At 37.6% G+C, this 12886-nt stretch overlaps 1 protein-coding gene across 2 annotated transcripts in view; it reads right to left on the bottom strand.

The window, feature by feature from the left end:
* LOC119726517 (pseudouridylate synthase 7 homolog) overlaps positions 1-12886 on the bottom strand; it is a 76621-nt gene that overhangs the window by 51483 nt on the left and 12252 nt on the right. For both annotated transcript variants that reach the window (XM_038198239.1, XM_038198240.1), the window contains exons 6-7: positions 2254-2368; positions 1188-1265 (exon numbers count right to left, since the gene is read on the bottom strand). In XM_038198239.1, the coding sequence (XP_038054167.1) occupies positions 1188-1265; positions 2254-2368 (193 nt within the window). The remainder of the gene's footprint in view (positions 1-1187; positions 1266-2253; positions 2369-12886) is intronic.

Raw genomic sequence — 12886 nt, 5'->3', positions numbered from 1 at the left:
ATGATCCATTGAAAAGTTCACAGCCTGTCTAGAGAAATCAGGAAATGGGAAATTTTGATTATTAAAGGGTTGACCATTCTTATCAGTGACAACCTGGGATGACCCTTCCTCTGGCCGGACAGATGACCCATGATGACCAGTCCATGATGGTTCATTTATAGACTTCTCATCTACTACATCCAATTTCATGACACTGCGGAAAAGCTGTGCTACCTTAAGCATTACTTTTTTTGTGCTAACCCTAACACATTAGCAGTTACATCCTATATATAGGGTGATTAAAATAAAAAATGAAACCAAAATGTTGGGACCATTGTTTCAGTGAAATTCTGCATGTAGCACTTTCAATATGTAGGATATCAAAGCCCAATTATAAGCTTTCTTTTAATACAAGAATCATTCAAATCCCTCATGTACTTTTCAAGTTACGGAATTTCAAACACATCCATCGTTTTAAAGTTTTGCCCACGGATCACCAAAAGGTAAGTGCTCTTTCAGCAAAAACGAAAACAAATCACATGTGTGTGAATTGTTTTCCCACAATCCCCGACATACACTTGTACATGAAAATGTACAAAGCACTCAATTGATGCTGATTCTCAAGCTTATGTTAACGTACATGTACACCACATGGTGTATAATGCCTACACATGTACATTGTACATGTACATGTATGTGGACTGCTTTAATAATCCTCCAGTCTTAAATTTACATCTTATGGCCATTTACAATGCGCGCAATGAAAACTAGCTAATTTTTTTCTAGCCCAATGAACTCCATATTAGCGTGTAACAGGTGTGTCGACTAGGAATGCTGAAATGGCATTTATTATCTACTGTATCTTTATCTGAAAATAGAGATGTCCACAATGCGTTTCCGAGTTGAAACTATCAGAATGAGTTAAAACTTGGTACATAGACAGGGATCTGTTGCAGGTGAAATTTTCAGTGGCGTCATGATGACATCATCACAAGTCATATGACGTCATGGAACTATAGGTCCTATTTGGTTGTAACTTGATACATGTTTACCTAAACTAGAACCATGTGTTACAGATAAATTTTAAAGTGACGTCATGAAGACGTCATCACATGTCACAGAGTTACTTTAAACAGCCAAAACAACTGTGTTTTGTCCATGTGACAAACACATTTCTAGGTTTTTTTATCGCTGCCAAAAACAATTACCTCCAAACAGTGACCTCTTGCACCGTGACTGCTCTCTTGTCTTTGGTTCCCGAAAAGCCGAAGGACTGGTGCTTGACACTATGGGATACAGTAAGACAAGAGTGGATCAAACATTGTATTACCTATTCGCAATTATCACATTTCAAGCACATTCACGTCGCTAGGCATTCTGGAGACTTTTGCGGTGAATGTTTTGTGATGTCAAAATCCAAAGGACTTTTAACATTTACATGCAGTATGGAACCAGGCCTCAGATTTTAAAATGTTCCAAATATTGACTTTAACTTTTTTTGCTCAAATGGACAAATCAGAAAATACAGGGCGAGTAAAAAAAAACGAAACCCAAATGGCAGGACTAATTTTTGAATAAAGTTTTGCCTGTACAATGTAGCACTTTCAAAATCTAGGATATGAAAGCTCAAGTGATAAGCTTTCTTTTAGTACAAGAATCATTCATATCACTCATGTACTTTCAAAATCTAGGATATGAAAGCCCAATTAATAAGCTTTCTTTTAGTACAACATGTACAAGAATCATTCAAATCAAACTCATGTACTTTTCAAGTTCCGGAATTTTGAACACAAACACCATTTTAAAGTTCTGTCCACGGATCACAGAGAAACTTTAGGTAATTGTTCTTTCAGCAAAACGAAAACAATTCACATACATCCATATGAGAACTGTTTTTGTTTTGCTGAAAGAACACTGACTTTTTTGTGATCCGTGGACAGAACTTAAAAACAGTTTTTGTGGTCAAAATTCTGTAACTTGAAAAGTACATGAGTGATTTAAATGATCTTATACTAAAAGAAAGCTTATCAATTGGGTTTTCATATCCTAGATTTTGAAAGTGCTACAGGCGAAACTTTATTCAATAATTAGTCCTGCCATTTGGGTTTCGGTTTTTTTTAACTCACCCTGTATACTCAGTCCCACAATAATTTCTGCAAAACTTCAAGAAACAAATTGTTGGCCCTTTTCTTTAAAAAGTACCTGGTTGGCCCTGTGTTGACAATACATGCACATTTATTTTAATTAAAAAAAAAACTCAAAAAGTACACTCACTGTGAGTATTTGCTGATGAGCGTTAGTGAATCGTTCACTTCCATGTTCTCCTTGTGCATGACAAAACGGCAGTAGTTTGGACGACTTTTGTCCCAGTTGCTTCGCTGCTTCCTTCCTGAGAGTCAAACAAAAACAAAAGGGAACAAATTCTATTCAAATCTCTCGCAATAGAAGAAACATGGACATACATCTACAAGTAAAATGTACCGTACCGTTCTTTATACATGTACATGAAGATCCAGTGGGCATGTGCCAATTTTCTTTCTGATGTTTTGGTTTAAAAACAGTAACATGAGGCAACAATACTTGTGCATTGTATCGCAGAAGCCTCCTCAAATTCCCCACTTATTACCTCCGCCAAGGAGGTTATTTTTTTCATCAGCGTTGGTTGGTCTGTTAACAAGATAACTCAAAGAGTTATCATGGTTTTTGGACAGATTTGCATGAAAAAATCTTTTAGGGGTGGTCCTTAGTACAAGTACAAATGGATTAGATTTTGGAAGGGATCCGGATCTGGGTCTGGATCCAGGATTTTTCTTAAGCATTCTTCACCATTTATGCCAGTATTTTATTTTGGGTGTACAAGACAATATGCTGGGGAATTAATTAGCCTCGGCAGAGGTTTGCACTCTCTGAGTGCTATCTAGTTACTTGTTCTTTTGACGCATTTATAGATCAATATGAATTGTATCGCATCAAATGATTACAGTCAGCAATCTATTCTAATTATAAAGTCATTCCAGTTCTTGTTTCAAATCACCCATTACCCCTCCCACATTGTCCCACCTAAAAAGTGAATAAAAAAGTGAAACAACCTTATCCATTTTCATTAACAAGGGCCTAATATTTCCACCTCCACCACTTCCATTCAATTGTCAAGTAACACAGGTCGACCAGACCAATCCTGGAAATTGGAGCACTCTGATTTGGTGCTACATTTATAAGTGGTTAATGCATAGACGTCAGATCAATCTTACATCTCTAGCACAATGACAATCACTTCCTACATGTAAATTGAAAATCCATTAAAATGCCAAGAATCAAATCCACTTTGGCCTGGTTAGACCAAAAAAAAAAAAAAAGCCGGTCTCTGGTCAGACCAAAGTTCCGGAATTGATGTGGCAATGCATTTTTTCCCCTTTCTTTTTACAAGCTTGGACTGTACAGACAAGGTGGGTACTACCGGTAGATGTACTTTGCTTTTTGTGTCCTCATATACCTTGATGCCCTCCATCATTTGCCTTTATTTGTGCCCTCCATCATTTGCCTTTGTGCCCTTCCCCATTCCTTGGTGCCCCTCATTTACCAAATAAATGTAGATGCTCTCCCCATGCCTTGGTGCATATGGCCTCCACATCTGCTTGTTGCCCCTCATTAACCCTAAACACAAAATGCTTTCCTTCACATTTTCCTTACACCCAAGGCAACTTTTAGGACTTGGATTTTGCCTCCAAAATGTTTTAAAAACAAACAGCGGAAAATTTGAAAAAAAAAAAAATTAACGCGCTTGATTAAAATCTACGGACACACTGACCCGAGACCGACTATTTTTTTTATTTTTTTTTTTTGGCCTTAGGAATCAATTTACTGAAAAGAACTGGCCTTATGGGTCATTTCATGAATTTGGGACACATGTCAACATTGGCTGTTGTTGATTAAATGCTTTCTGCATTAAATCTGGCAATACTCAGTGTTAATTGTAATTGAAATGTTTAGCATACATAGCTTTAATTTAATATGAATTGTGTTGAATTGCAATAAATGTTTTCATATTTTCTAGGATTTCTACCACCTACAGTGGGCTCCATGGGAAATTGTGATGTGTTCGGTGCACCATCCCGTCATTCTTTCCATAAGCAGGTGTCCCGTGCTCTTTCTAGCACCAGTAGTTAATGTACACAAAGGAAGTTGGTATTTCTTTGTAACATTTGGATGTATTTATTGAATGTTTTACTTTTTGCAATTCACCTCTCCCCAGTACTGTTATCATCATTCTTAGTTCCTTTTTATGTAGTCATCTTTTCTCCTGGTAATTAATTAATCAATGTATTAATAACATTACTTGTTTTATTTGGTTATTTTCATGAATTTATTTTTTATCTTTTTATTTCTGTGTCCCTAACTGATGTTATCCTGTCTTTTCTTAGTTACATATCTATGGAACCATGGAACCGTGGTCAGAGTGTTTTTAGCACGTGTTCTTTGCTAGCACTTTTCTTCAAAATGGTACCATGATAATGATTCATAAAACATTCACCCATATGTCCAAAGTAGCAGCCCATAACATATCTCATTTGCACTAGTTTTGATAATTTGCCTCATATTTTTTTTACATTTTCTTTAATTTGGGTCTTGATCATACTGACTCATGTGTTTATTAAGTTGCTTTTTACATATTGCCGGTGTGCTACTCTCAATTTATGCAATCTCATATATATTAATTTTAATTTTCCAGCTATATACAAGGAAACATTGAACAACAAAATAACTCTTCATAATAACTTACAGGTGATGAATTATTTGAGGCTTGACAATGAATCAGGTGGATGTTTTTGTGCATTAATAAAAGTGAAAAATCATCTCCCCCCCCCAAAAAAAAGGATTTTAAGGAAGGTTTAGGGCACCAAAATTAGGAGAAAAAAATTGCTTTCTTTGGTTAAAATACGTACAAATCATACAAAACTGGGGAAAAAAATTAAGAGATAACAAATACAATTTGTTGGAAGACTTCGAGCTCCAGAAACCTGGTTCAAGTTGTATCAATGGTAACTTACAGAAAAACAACAGAAAGAGTGAGATCCATATCTTTGCCAACAGTCACGCACAACACGATCAAATCAGCCAATCAAAACACCTCTTTTTCAAGGTGATTACTACAGCCTAAGTTGCCAAGAAACCTGTCCCATATTAACACCAGCCACTACGGTTGGTTAATCCCTCAGCGAACTGAGCTCCGTGACAAATTCAGCACAAAGTGATGCTATGGCGAGACGGTAATTGCATCATGATTGCATCTATTCTGAAAAATTCATAGCACAACTCAACCTTGTGGATAATATTACTAATACATTATTCTATGAGGCTAGCTGAGTGGAAGGAAACTTGGCACACATGAGTGCACACAGTGTGGAAAGGATAAACATGCATATTTCACAGGGAGCAACTACCTTTCCCGCCAAATTCCAAGCAGGTGATGTACAGTAGAAAGTAAATTTGCTAATAGCACATCGGGCACCTGTTGCCATGGATATGTGGACTGCATGATTGATTGTTATATATCCATTGCCAAGTAAAGTAAGAGTCGTGTCTTTTATGTTATAACAGTCAGACGAACTGGTATTAAAAGATCATCACTGCCCAGATACCGATGTCATTTGCCATCCAAGTTTTGCTAACAGCGGGCCTACTTGAAGGCACTTTTGTTTTGTCCGCAACTTGTTCTTCACATGGAAAACTTGATTTGAAGCCTTTAGCTGAACAGTGCTAGATGTACTGGTACGCAAGTGCTTTATGTGTGTGTGCTACACTGTCAACTTTATAGACCAATTGAACAGCACGTTAGACCAAGGAGATCAGCGGGACAATTGTGATATATGTACATCAGCTACATATGATATTGGCATCAACTGGTGAGTGAAACATGCATGTAAAGGGTGTAGCAAAGAAAGGTACTTACATTGCATGTACAAAAGGTTTGTAAATTTAAACTTGGAACTTGAACACTGCTGGTATGATCGTATCTTAATTTTGTGGGACCATTTAAAAACAAGCGCGAGTGCACAATAAGCTCTGGCTCGGTTCTGGAATGTCTCACTCCATATGCAAAATAGACGCGCATGCGTATCAATCGAGACAAAGGGGCGTGTTCTGAAAACTTTCACTAATAGTGCATTTACTGATGACGGCATTGCATGTGGTAAATTTTTTGGCCAATTGGTGGTTATATTTTATGGGAAGCTTAAAGGGAAAATACAACATTTGCAAACATCAAAAAAATAAAACTACCAAATCATTTTGAAATACCTTGCTGGACTGTTAGTGAATGACAGTGGAAAGCATCCTGTAAAATCATGGCACCTGGTATACTGTCATTTTCAAGAAAAGTGGTATTTTTGTATCAATTTCCAACGCTGATCGGCCGATGAGCGTTGGAAAAAACTGGCTTTTTTTCAAATACTGGCTCCAATTGACCATCGCACTTGTTTGCAATCGATTACAAACCTATGAACGGGTACGAGCCAGCTAGACTGGTTCCCTGACCTTACAATTCCCCAATGTATATAAATTGCTCTGTTTTTTCTTATATGGAGTCAGGGAACCAGACTACAGGAAAATGATTGCTTTTCTTGGTTTTTATAGCATTTTCAAACCCAAAACCTCAAAAAAAGTCAGTGTAACTACATTTGCTATATATTTCCAACCCCACAATTCCATCCATTTCTGAAAATTACAGCAAAAGCAAATGATGTATATTCCCTTTAAGGGACTCGTTTTTTGGTCAATTTTCTGGGGACGGACCTACCGACCAACCACGAAGTGACATGTAGAAGCTCCTGCCAGAGCTAAAAAATAGAAAGTAACCGGGTTACTGGTGTGTTTTTTTGCAATTTGCCCATGGTTTATAAACAAGTGCCAACCTTTTCCCATGATGCACCGTTCCCCATGCTATTTTTGAGTTGCACCTCGAAAGACATATAAGGGAGTTTTTTTCACTTGCTATTTTCTTAGCAATATTAAAGTTATTCACTTTGGAATGAGAAATTGAACGAAGAAATCCACCATCATTAAGTTATTGAATTACTTCTTCACAAAATTTGAATTATTGGCTGCCAAACATGTAAATTCAGCACTCGCTGCTCGCAGGGCGGGTTCATTTGTGTGCAAAATGAAAGCCCCTTTTTTTTCCAGAGGGTCGCCGACACCGAACAGCAGAATATAGTAGATTTGTTGTTAAAGTTGGTATACATGCTTTTTCAAAATTTTGATTTTCTTTTCCTAACGGAATTTAAAGGAATATAATGTCCTGTAACAAATAAATTCGCTTGTTTGTTTGTGCAGGCCTTTAAACAGTTTTTTTTTTTAAAGTACATGTAGTTTTAAATGCCGCTCCAGTTCAGAAATTGTGCACACTATTAGAGTGAACTAGGAGCATCCCGCTTTAAATGCAAAAGATGAAAATAATTAATTGATAACTTGTCATGGGCCGATTCTTCCATGCGATGTCTAATTGGAAAGCTCATAACTAACATGACTAATGTAATGCTAGAAAATTATCAATTCAATTTAAAAATCTATTTTTTAAGGTGCCACACCCAAAAAGCCTTTAAAGCAAAAAATTTTAAAGCAAAACATACATATCGGGTACATATGTACGTACAACATGTACACACTGAAAATTTCTTAGGAGAAAAAAAGAAATCAATTTTTTGTAGAGCATGGGGTATTGAGCATCATTCAATTCAAAACAGAAGATGTAAAACCATCTTTTACCAAGTTTGGAGATTATTAGTAATGAGCTTCCATGCTTCTTTACTGTGTACTGCTTCTGCTTCTGCTCAATACTGTGCAACCACCTCCATTTGGTGGTTATCACGCATGCAACAAGACATGTAAATGTATTTAATTTGCATGGATGTGCACTGTTTCAGCAGTTTATGCCGCAACTGAAATTTTCATTCCCTCAACGAGTACTTTTATTTGCTTAAAAGTGAAAAAAAAAAAAAAAACCAATAAATCAAAAACAAACATGCAGCATGCAGCAATCACAATACACAGTAACACTGCAACCTTGATTTTATTGGTTTTGATTAAATTGCTGGTCTTAAAACCATCGTGATATGATTGGAGCATTCCAAACCTGATAAGGACAAGTTCAGGTCCAGATATACCGGTATGCAAAAGCGAGCAAACAAAAATCAATTATTGTATTGACGTCTTTTTTTAAATTTGGTCTAATATCTTTAATTCTGCCGATGAATCACGCAGATCTTTAGTTTGGAATGATGTTACATCGCACAAACTGCCTTAGACGTACATGTAGGACTGGAACTGCATTAAGGCCATTACCGATAAGAACCTAATTGGGAAATTCCTCTTCTCCAGCAGGTTAGAACTGGTGAGATAGTAAATGCCACAGCGAGGCATGGATACCAATGATAACTTAACGTCAGAAAGTGGCATGGAGTATGAAAACGGTGAAGACTTTCAACCGTTGCCGTTCATCTCCCGATTCATCCTGGTGTTCACCAGCTTCATGATCATCACCAGTAACGTGCTGGTCTTGGCTGTGTTCGTGCGCATACAGAGCTCACTGACCAAGATGCAGCTGTTCCTGCAGTCCCTGGCCGTAGCCGATCTACTGGTCGGCCTGATGTGGTTCGTCCTGCACTTGGAGGGCATCGTCGGCATGGAGCTGTACGACATGAGCAATTGGCTCTGTCTGCTGGTGGTCCACATGCCAGCCATAGCCCTGATGGTCTCAGTTCTCACTCTCAGCATCATCAGCATCGAGCGCTACATTGCCGTTGTGAAACCTTTCCACTACCACAAGCTGATCACCCGCAGCAGGGCCAAGCAAGCCGTGGTTGCTGTCTGGGTGCTGAGCACTCTTCTCTTTGTTCCTGTCTATATCCCTCTGTTCTTGGCTACCAGTGACAACCCCGAGCAGAACTGTGAAAACGATTTCAAGAATGTGCTGTACACTTGCCTGTACATCATGACAATCATCATCATACCGAATATGTTTCTGTCGCTTTACTGCTACATGTGCATCGTGCGGCACATCTTCCAAAGGGACAAGATCCTGAGCAGGCACCAGTCGTCCATGCGGCGTAGCCGACGCCTTAGCGAACGCACCTTGGCTAAAATATCCATATCTGTCTACAGTGGATTCTACGTCACCTGGTTGCCGTTTGTGGTGGTCAGTTTTATGGCCTATGTGAACTTAATGGAGGTCAGTGATGTGCTCTACTACAGCACCCTAAACTTTGGCCTGTGGAACAGCCTCCTCAACTGCCTGATTTACAGCATTTCGCACAAACCATTTCGGAGGGAACTCAAACTGCTGGTGTTGTCTACTCTGCATTGCTGCTTCTGCTGCTGCTGTGTAAAGGGCACAACAAAAAATGCAACTTCAAAGACATGTTGCCACGTAGCAGCAGTTCATCATTCACCTCGGAATCGCAGAGGACATTTGTGGACAATCAGTAAAGATTTCAGGGATTCTACGAGTAACTTTAACATGAATGGGCATATTGCCAAGGAGATAAAAGGAAATATTTTGGGTTAAATGTAAGAAAGGCTTCACTAATAATATACAATCCATTGATGCCCTGCCATGTGCAGCAACATGCGCAACTCCTCAATGCCACATTAAAAAATGTACATTTTCAGGTACAGATGCAATATAACTGTACGCTGGTACACGGATTTTGGAATTTTGTTGGGCATTGATAGGTCAAGTCATCATGGAGAAAGGCTCAATGATCCGTCTTACATTTGTAAACCGCTCTGCAAAAATGAGTCACATGTCTCCAAAGCCACTTTTGAGCTAAAGGTCTTTGAAAGAATGTTGCACAGTGTTTAAGCAATTGGAATCCTCAACATTTTAAATTCTACACAATGCCCATTTTCATCAAACCAAACTGTTGAGGATTCCAATTGCTTAAACACTGTGCAACATTCTTTCAAAGACCTTTAGCTCAAAAGTGGCTTTGGAGACATGTGACTCATTTTTGCAGAGCGGGTCACATTTAGGTACCCCATTACACTCTTAATGTAGTTATGCTCTCTTTTTTTACCATTTCACTTTTTACATTTTTTTCCAAGACTTTTGGTAACTCTGAAGATGGTCAATTACAAGTTTTTTTCTGCTTGCTAAGTGTTTCTACTTGCTAAGGCTCACAAAAACCTTAACAATGACTCATTTGGTGGGACATGTGTATCATATGAAAAAAACAATCTTCATTTAAGATTGTTTTATTCCAGAATTGTTATTCTTTCCATTCTTGCTTGTAATCTTGCTTGTAATTGAGGGTCAAATAGAAGCCTAGGGCTTATATGACCCATCAAATCTTGGTCAAATATAAATAGAACCTGGTAAGCAGCAAAGAGTAAAGTATTTGAGTCGAAAAAATTGGAGGGAAAAGGTACAAATATCCCGAAAAATGCAGTAATTTAGAGAGAGATTTTCTAGACACGTCCTACAATCACAAGAGCGCTCTCCATTAAAAATAACAACATACATACAGTATGTACCGATATGTACTTGCACAGTATAGGCCTACCGGGTACTTTTGTGAACCTAAAGAAGAATGCATTACCAACTACAAATGGACATGTATTAACCCTAACTCATCCCTGGCATGATTTACCAGGAACCATACCCATCCTAGCAAATTCCAACACCGGAAACTGCACACACATATTTCTGACTTTAATTCTGGAGGTGGGTCAACCCAATGTAAAAAGACTGTCAGTTTAGGGGTACTGTAGCCATCCTGACAGATGCCAACAAAACATGCTGTTTGGGTTTGATGGATTGAGTTCTGTTAGGGTTAAGGTCTGGAGAAGGCAGAGTTTTTCAACATATAACATATATACATTGCAGTATACATTTCTACACATGTACATGTACATGTCCCTTGTAAAATTCCTCCTTCTTACATGTACATAATATGATGACGAAAAAAATGGTTGGATAATGAGGCACACATTAGAACGAATAAAAACTGTGGTAAAACTGAGGTCAAGACATTCTTCTCTTGAAATGCTGTATACAGTTGTAGCCGCTAGTTTTAACATGAGTGGGATAAAAAGTAAACAAAAAAACTACGTTTTCTTAATTATTTGAGTAAATACATTAATTGAATCCAAAGCGTACATTGTAGATATTCAGTCAATTTATTGAACATGTACATGATGTAAATGTACATGTGTTATCAGTGCAATTTGCTGCAGTAGTCATTAGTATGTTTATAGAAATGCATAATAATTAATGTATTTTTTTCTGTGCTTTGCGTTTTTCTGTACATGTATGAACATTGTGTGTAAAGTCAACAAAGTTTTTCGGTGAACTGTAATTAATCTGTAATTACAATATAAAAATGCATTAAAAGATATGTTTGTCTATGTTGAGTTTTTGTGCACATGTATAAAGTCAACAAAATTAAGTGAAAACTGTAACAGTCAACACTGTAATTAATCTGTAATTACGATATAAAAATGCATACAAATGTATTTTTTATGTGGTTTGAGTTTTTGTGTATATAAAGTCAACAAATTACGTGAAATCATAACAGTTTTAAGAAATTCTTAGTTAAGGTTAACGTATCATGCAAGCTTAATGTATACGTAAATGTACATTTCTATAAACACTGCAGTATTTCGGTCCAAATTGCAGTGAAAAAGATATTTCTTTTGTCAAGGTACAAATGTAGCTTCACAACAGAACTAGAGTGTTTCAATCTGTTCCCAAAATACATGTACCTTCTGAATTTTGAGATGGTGTGCTGTACCAAGCAGTGCTGTAGGTCTCGAGACCGGTCTCGGTCTCGGTCTCGAGACCACTTTTTGCTGGTCTCGGTCTCGGTCTCGGTCTCGGGAGCTGTGGTCTCGGTCTTGGTCTCGGTCCCCTTTGGTCTCGATATTTTGGCTGGTCTCGAGTCGAGACCAGCCAAAAAGTGAGGGGGCGGATTTCGCCCCGGCCCCAGTTTAGGATAAAGTAGGGAATCAGTTGAGGGCAAATGTGACTGCAGTGTAATGATGATAGACATGTCTCTCTTCACTTTCTAGTGAGTGAGGCATAGTCCAACAACCATTGCTCCTTTTCTTGTTTCTTGTTTTTACTGTGGGATGGTTTGTTGAAACAAGCACTTTATAGCCATCCTCATTGATTCCAAATACAACTGAGATTAAAATCTTATGAATCAAAATTGAAGCATAATTTTTACGTCAGATTTTTTGTTTTGAATATGGGAAACAATTAAACTTTTTTTCCCCAGAAATATTGGTGATTTTTTTTCTATTTTCCTTTTCAATTTTTACTATATTCGTGGAGGCGGGAAAACGTGTTTTTTTTTTTCATTATATTTATTAATGGATATTCATCAATTCGTAGACCGTTAAACTGCTATTAGTGGTGGACAGCTGAATTTTGTGACCTCTTTATTAAAATAGGCACGACTTGGGAATAGAGAATGCAAATTTTCAGAGTTACTACTCAATAACATGTTCTTTATCCAAATTATATATTTTTTTTTTAAATATGGAGGGTGCCATTTCTTTTTTTCTTTTTTTATCATACTGTCACTTTATTTTTGACTTGCCATGTTTTCATCTTTTCATCTGTGATAAACATGTTGAGCTACTGCCGTAGTCACACAAAAATAGAGTCTATTTGCCAGCCTCGTCTCCTTTCTAAATGTCAGTTGCGTTTGCATGAGTCGAGAAGACTTTTGTTCCATTAATCGCTAAAAGCTGTTTACGGCCATCACAATAACCAAGAGTGAAATATTGGCAATATGTTGTACTTGTAAATTACTAAAATATTCAAGTATTATCGCCCGGCATAGTAGCCGATGCGGGTGATACGCTGGTACAAAACACAAATAGGCGTGCGCACGCAGCCATGAAT

The sequence above is a fragment of the Patiria miniata genome, unplaced genomic scaffold, assembly GCF_015706575.1.
Source record: "Patiria miniata isolate m_02_andy unplaced genomic scaffold, ASM1570657v1 HiC_scaffold_2, whole genome shotgun sequence".
Lineage (NCBI taxonomy): Eukaryota > Metazoa > Echinodermata > Asteroidea > Valvatida > Asterinidae > Patiria > Patiria miniata.
The sequence above is the reverse complement of the archived record's forward strand: the minus strand, read 5'-3'. Positions and strand labels throughout refer to the sequence as shown.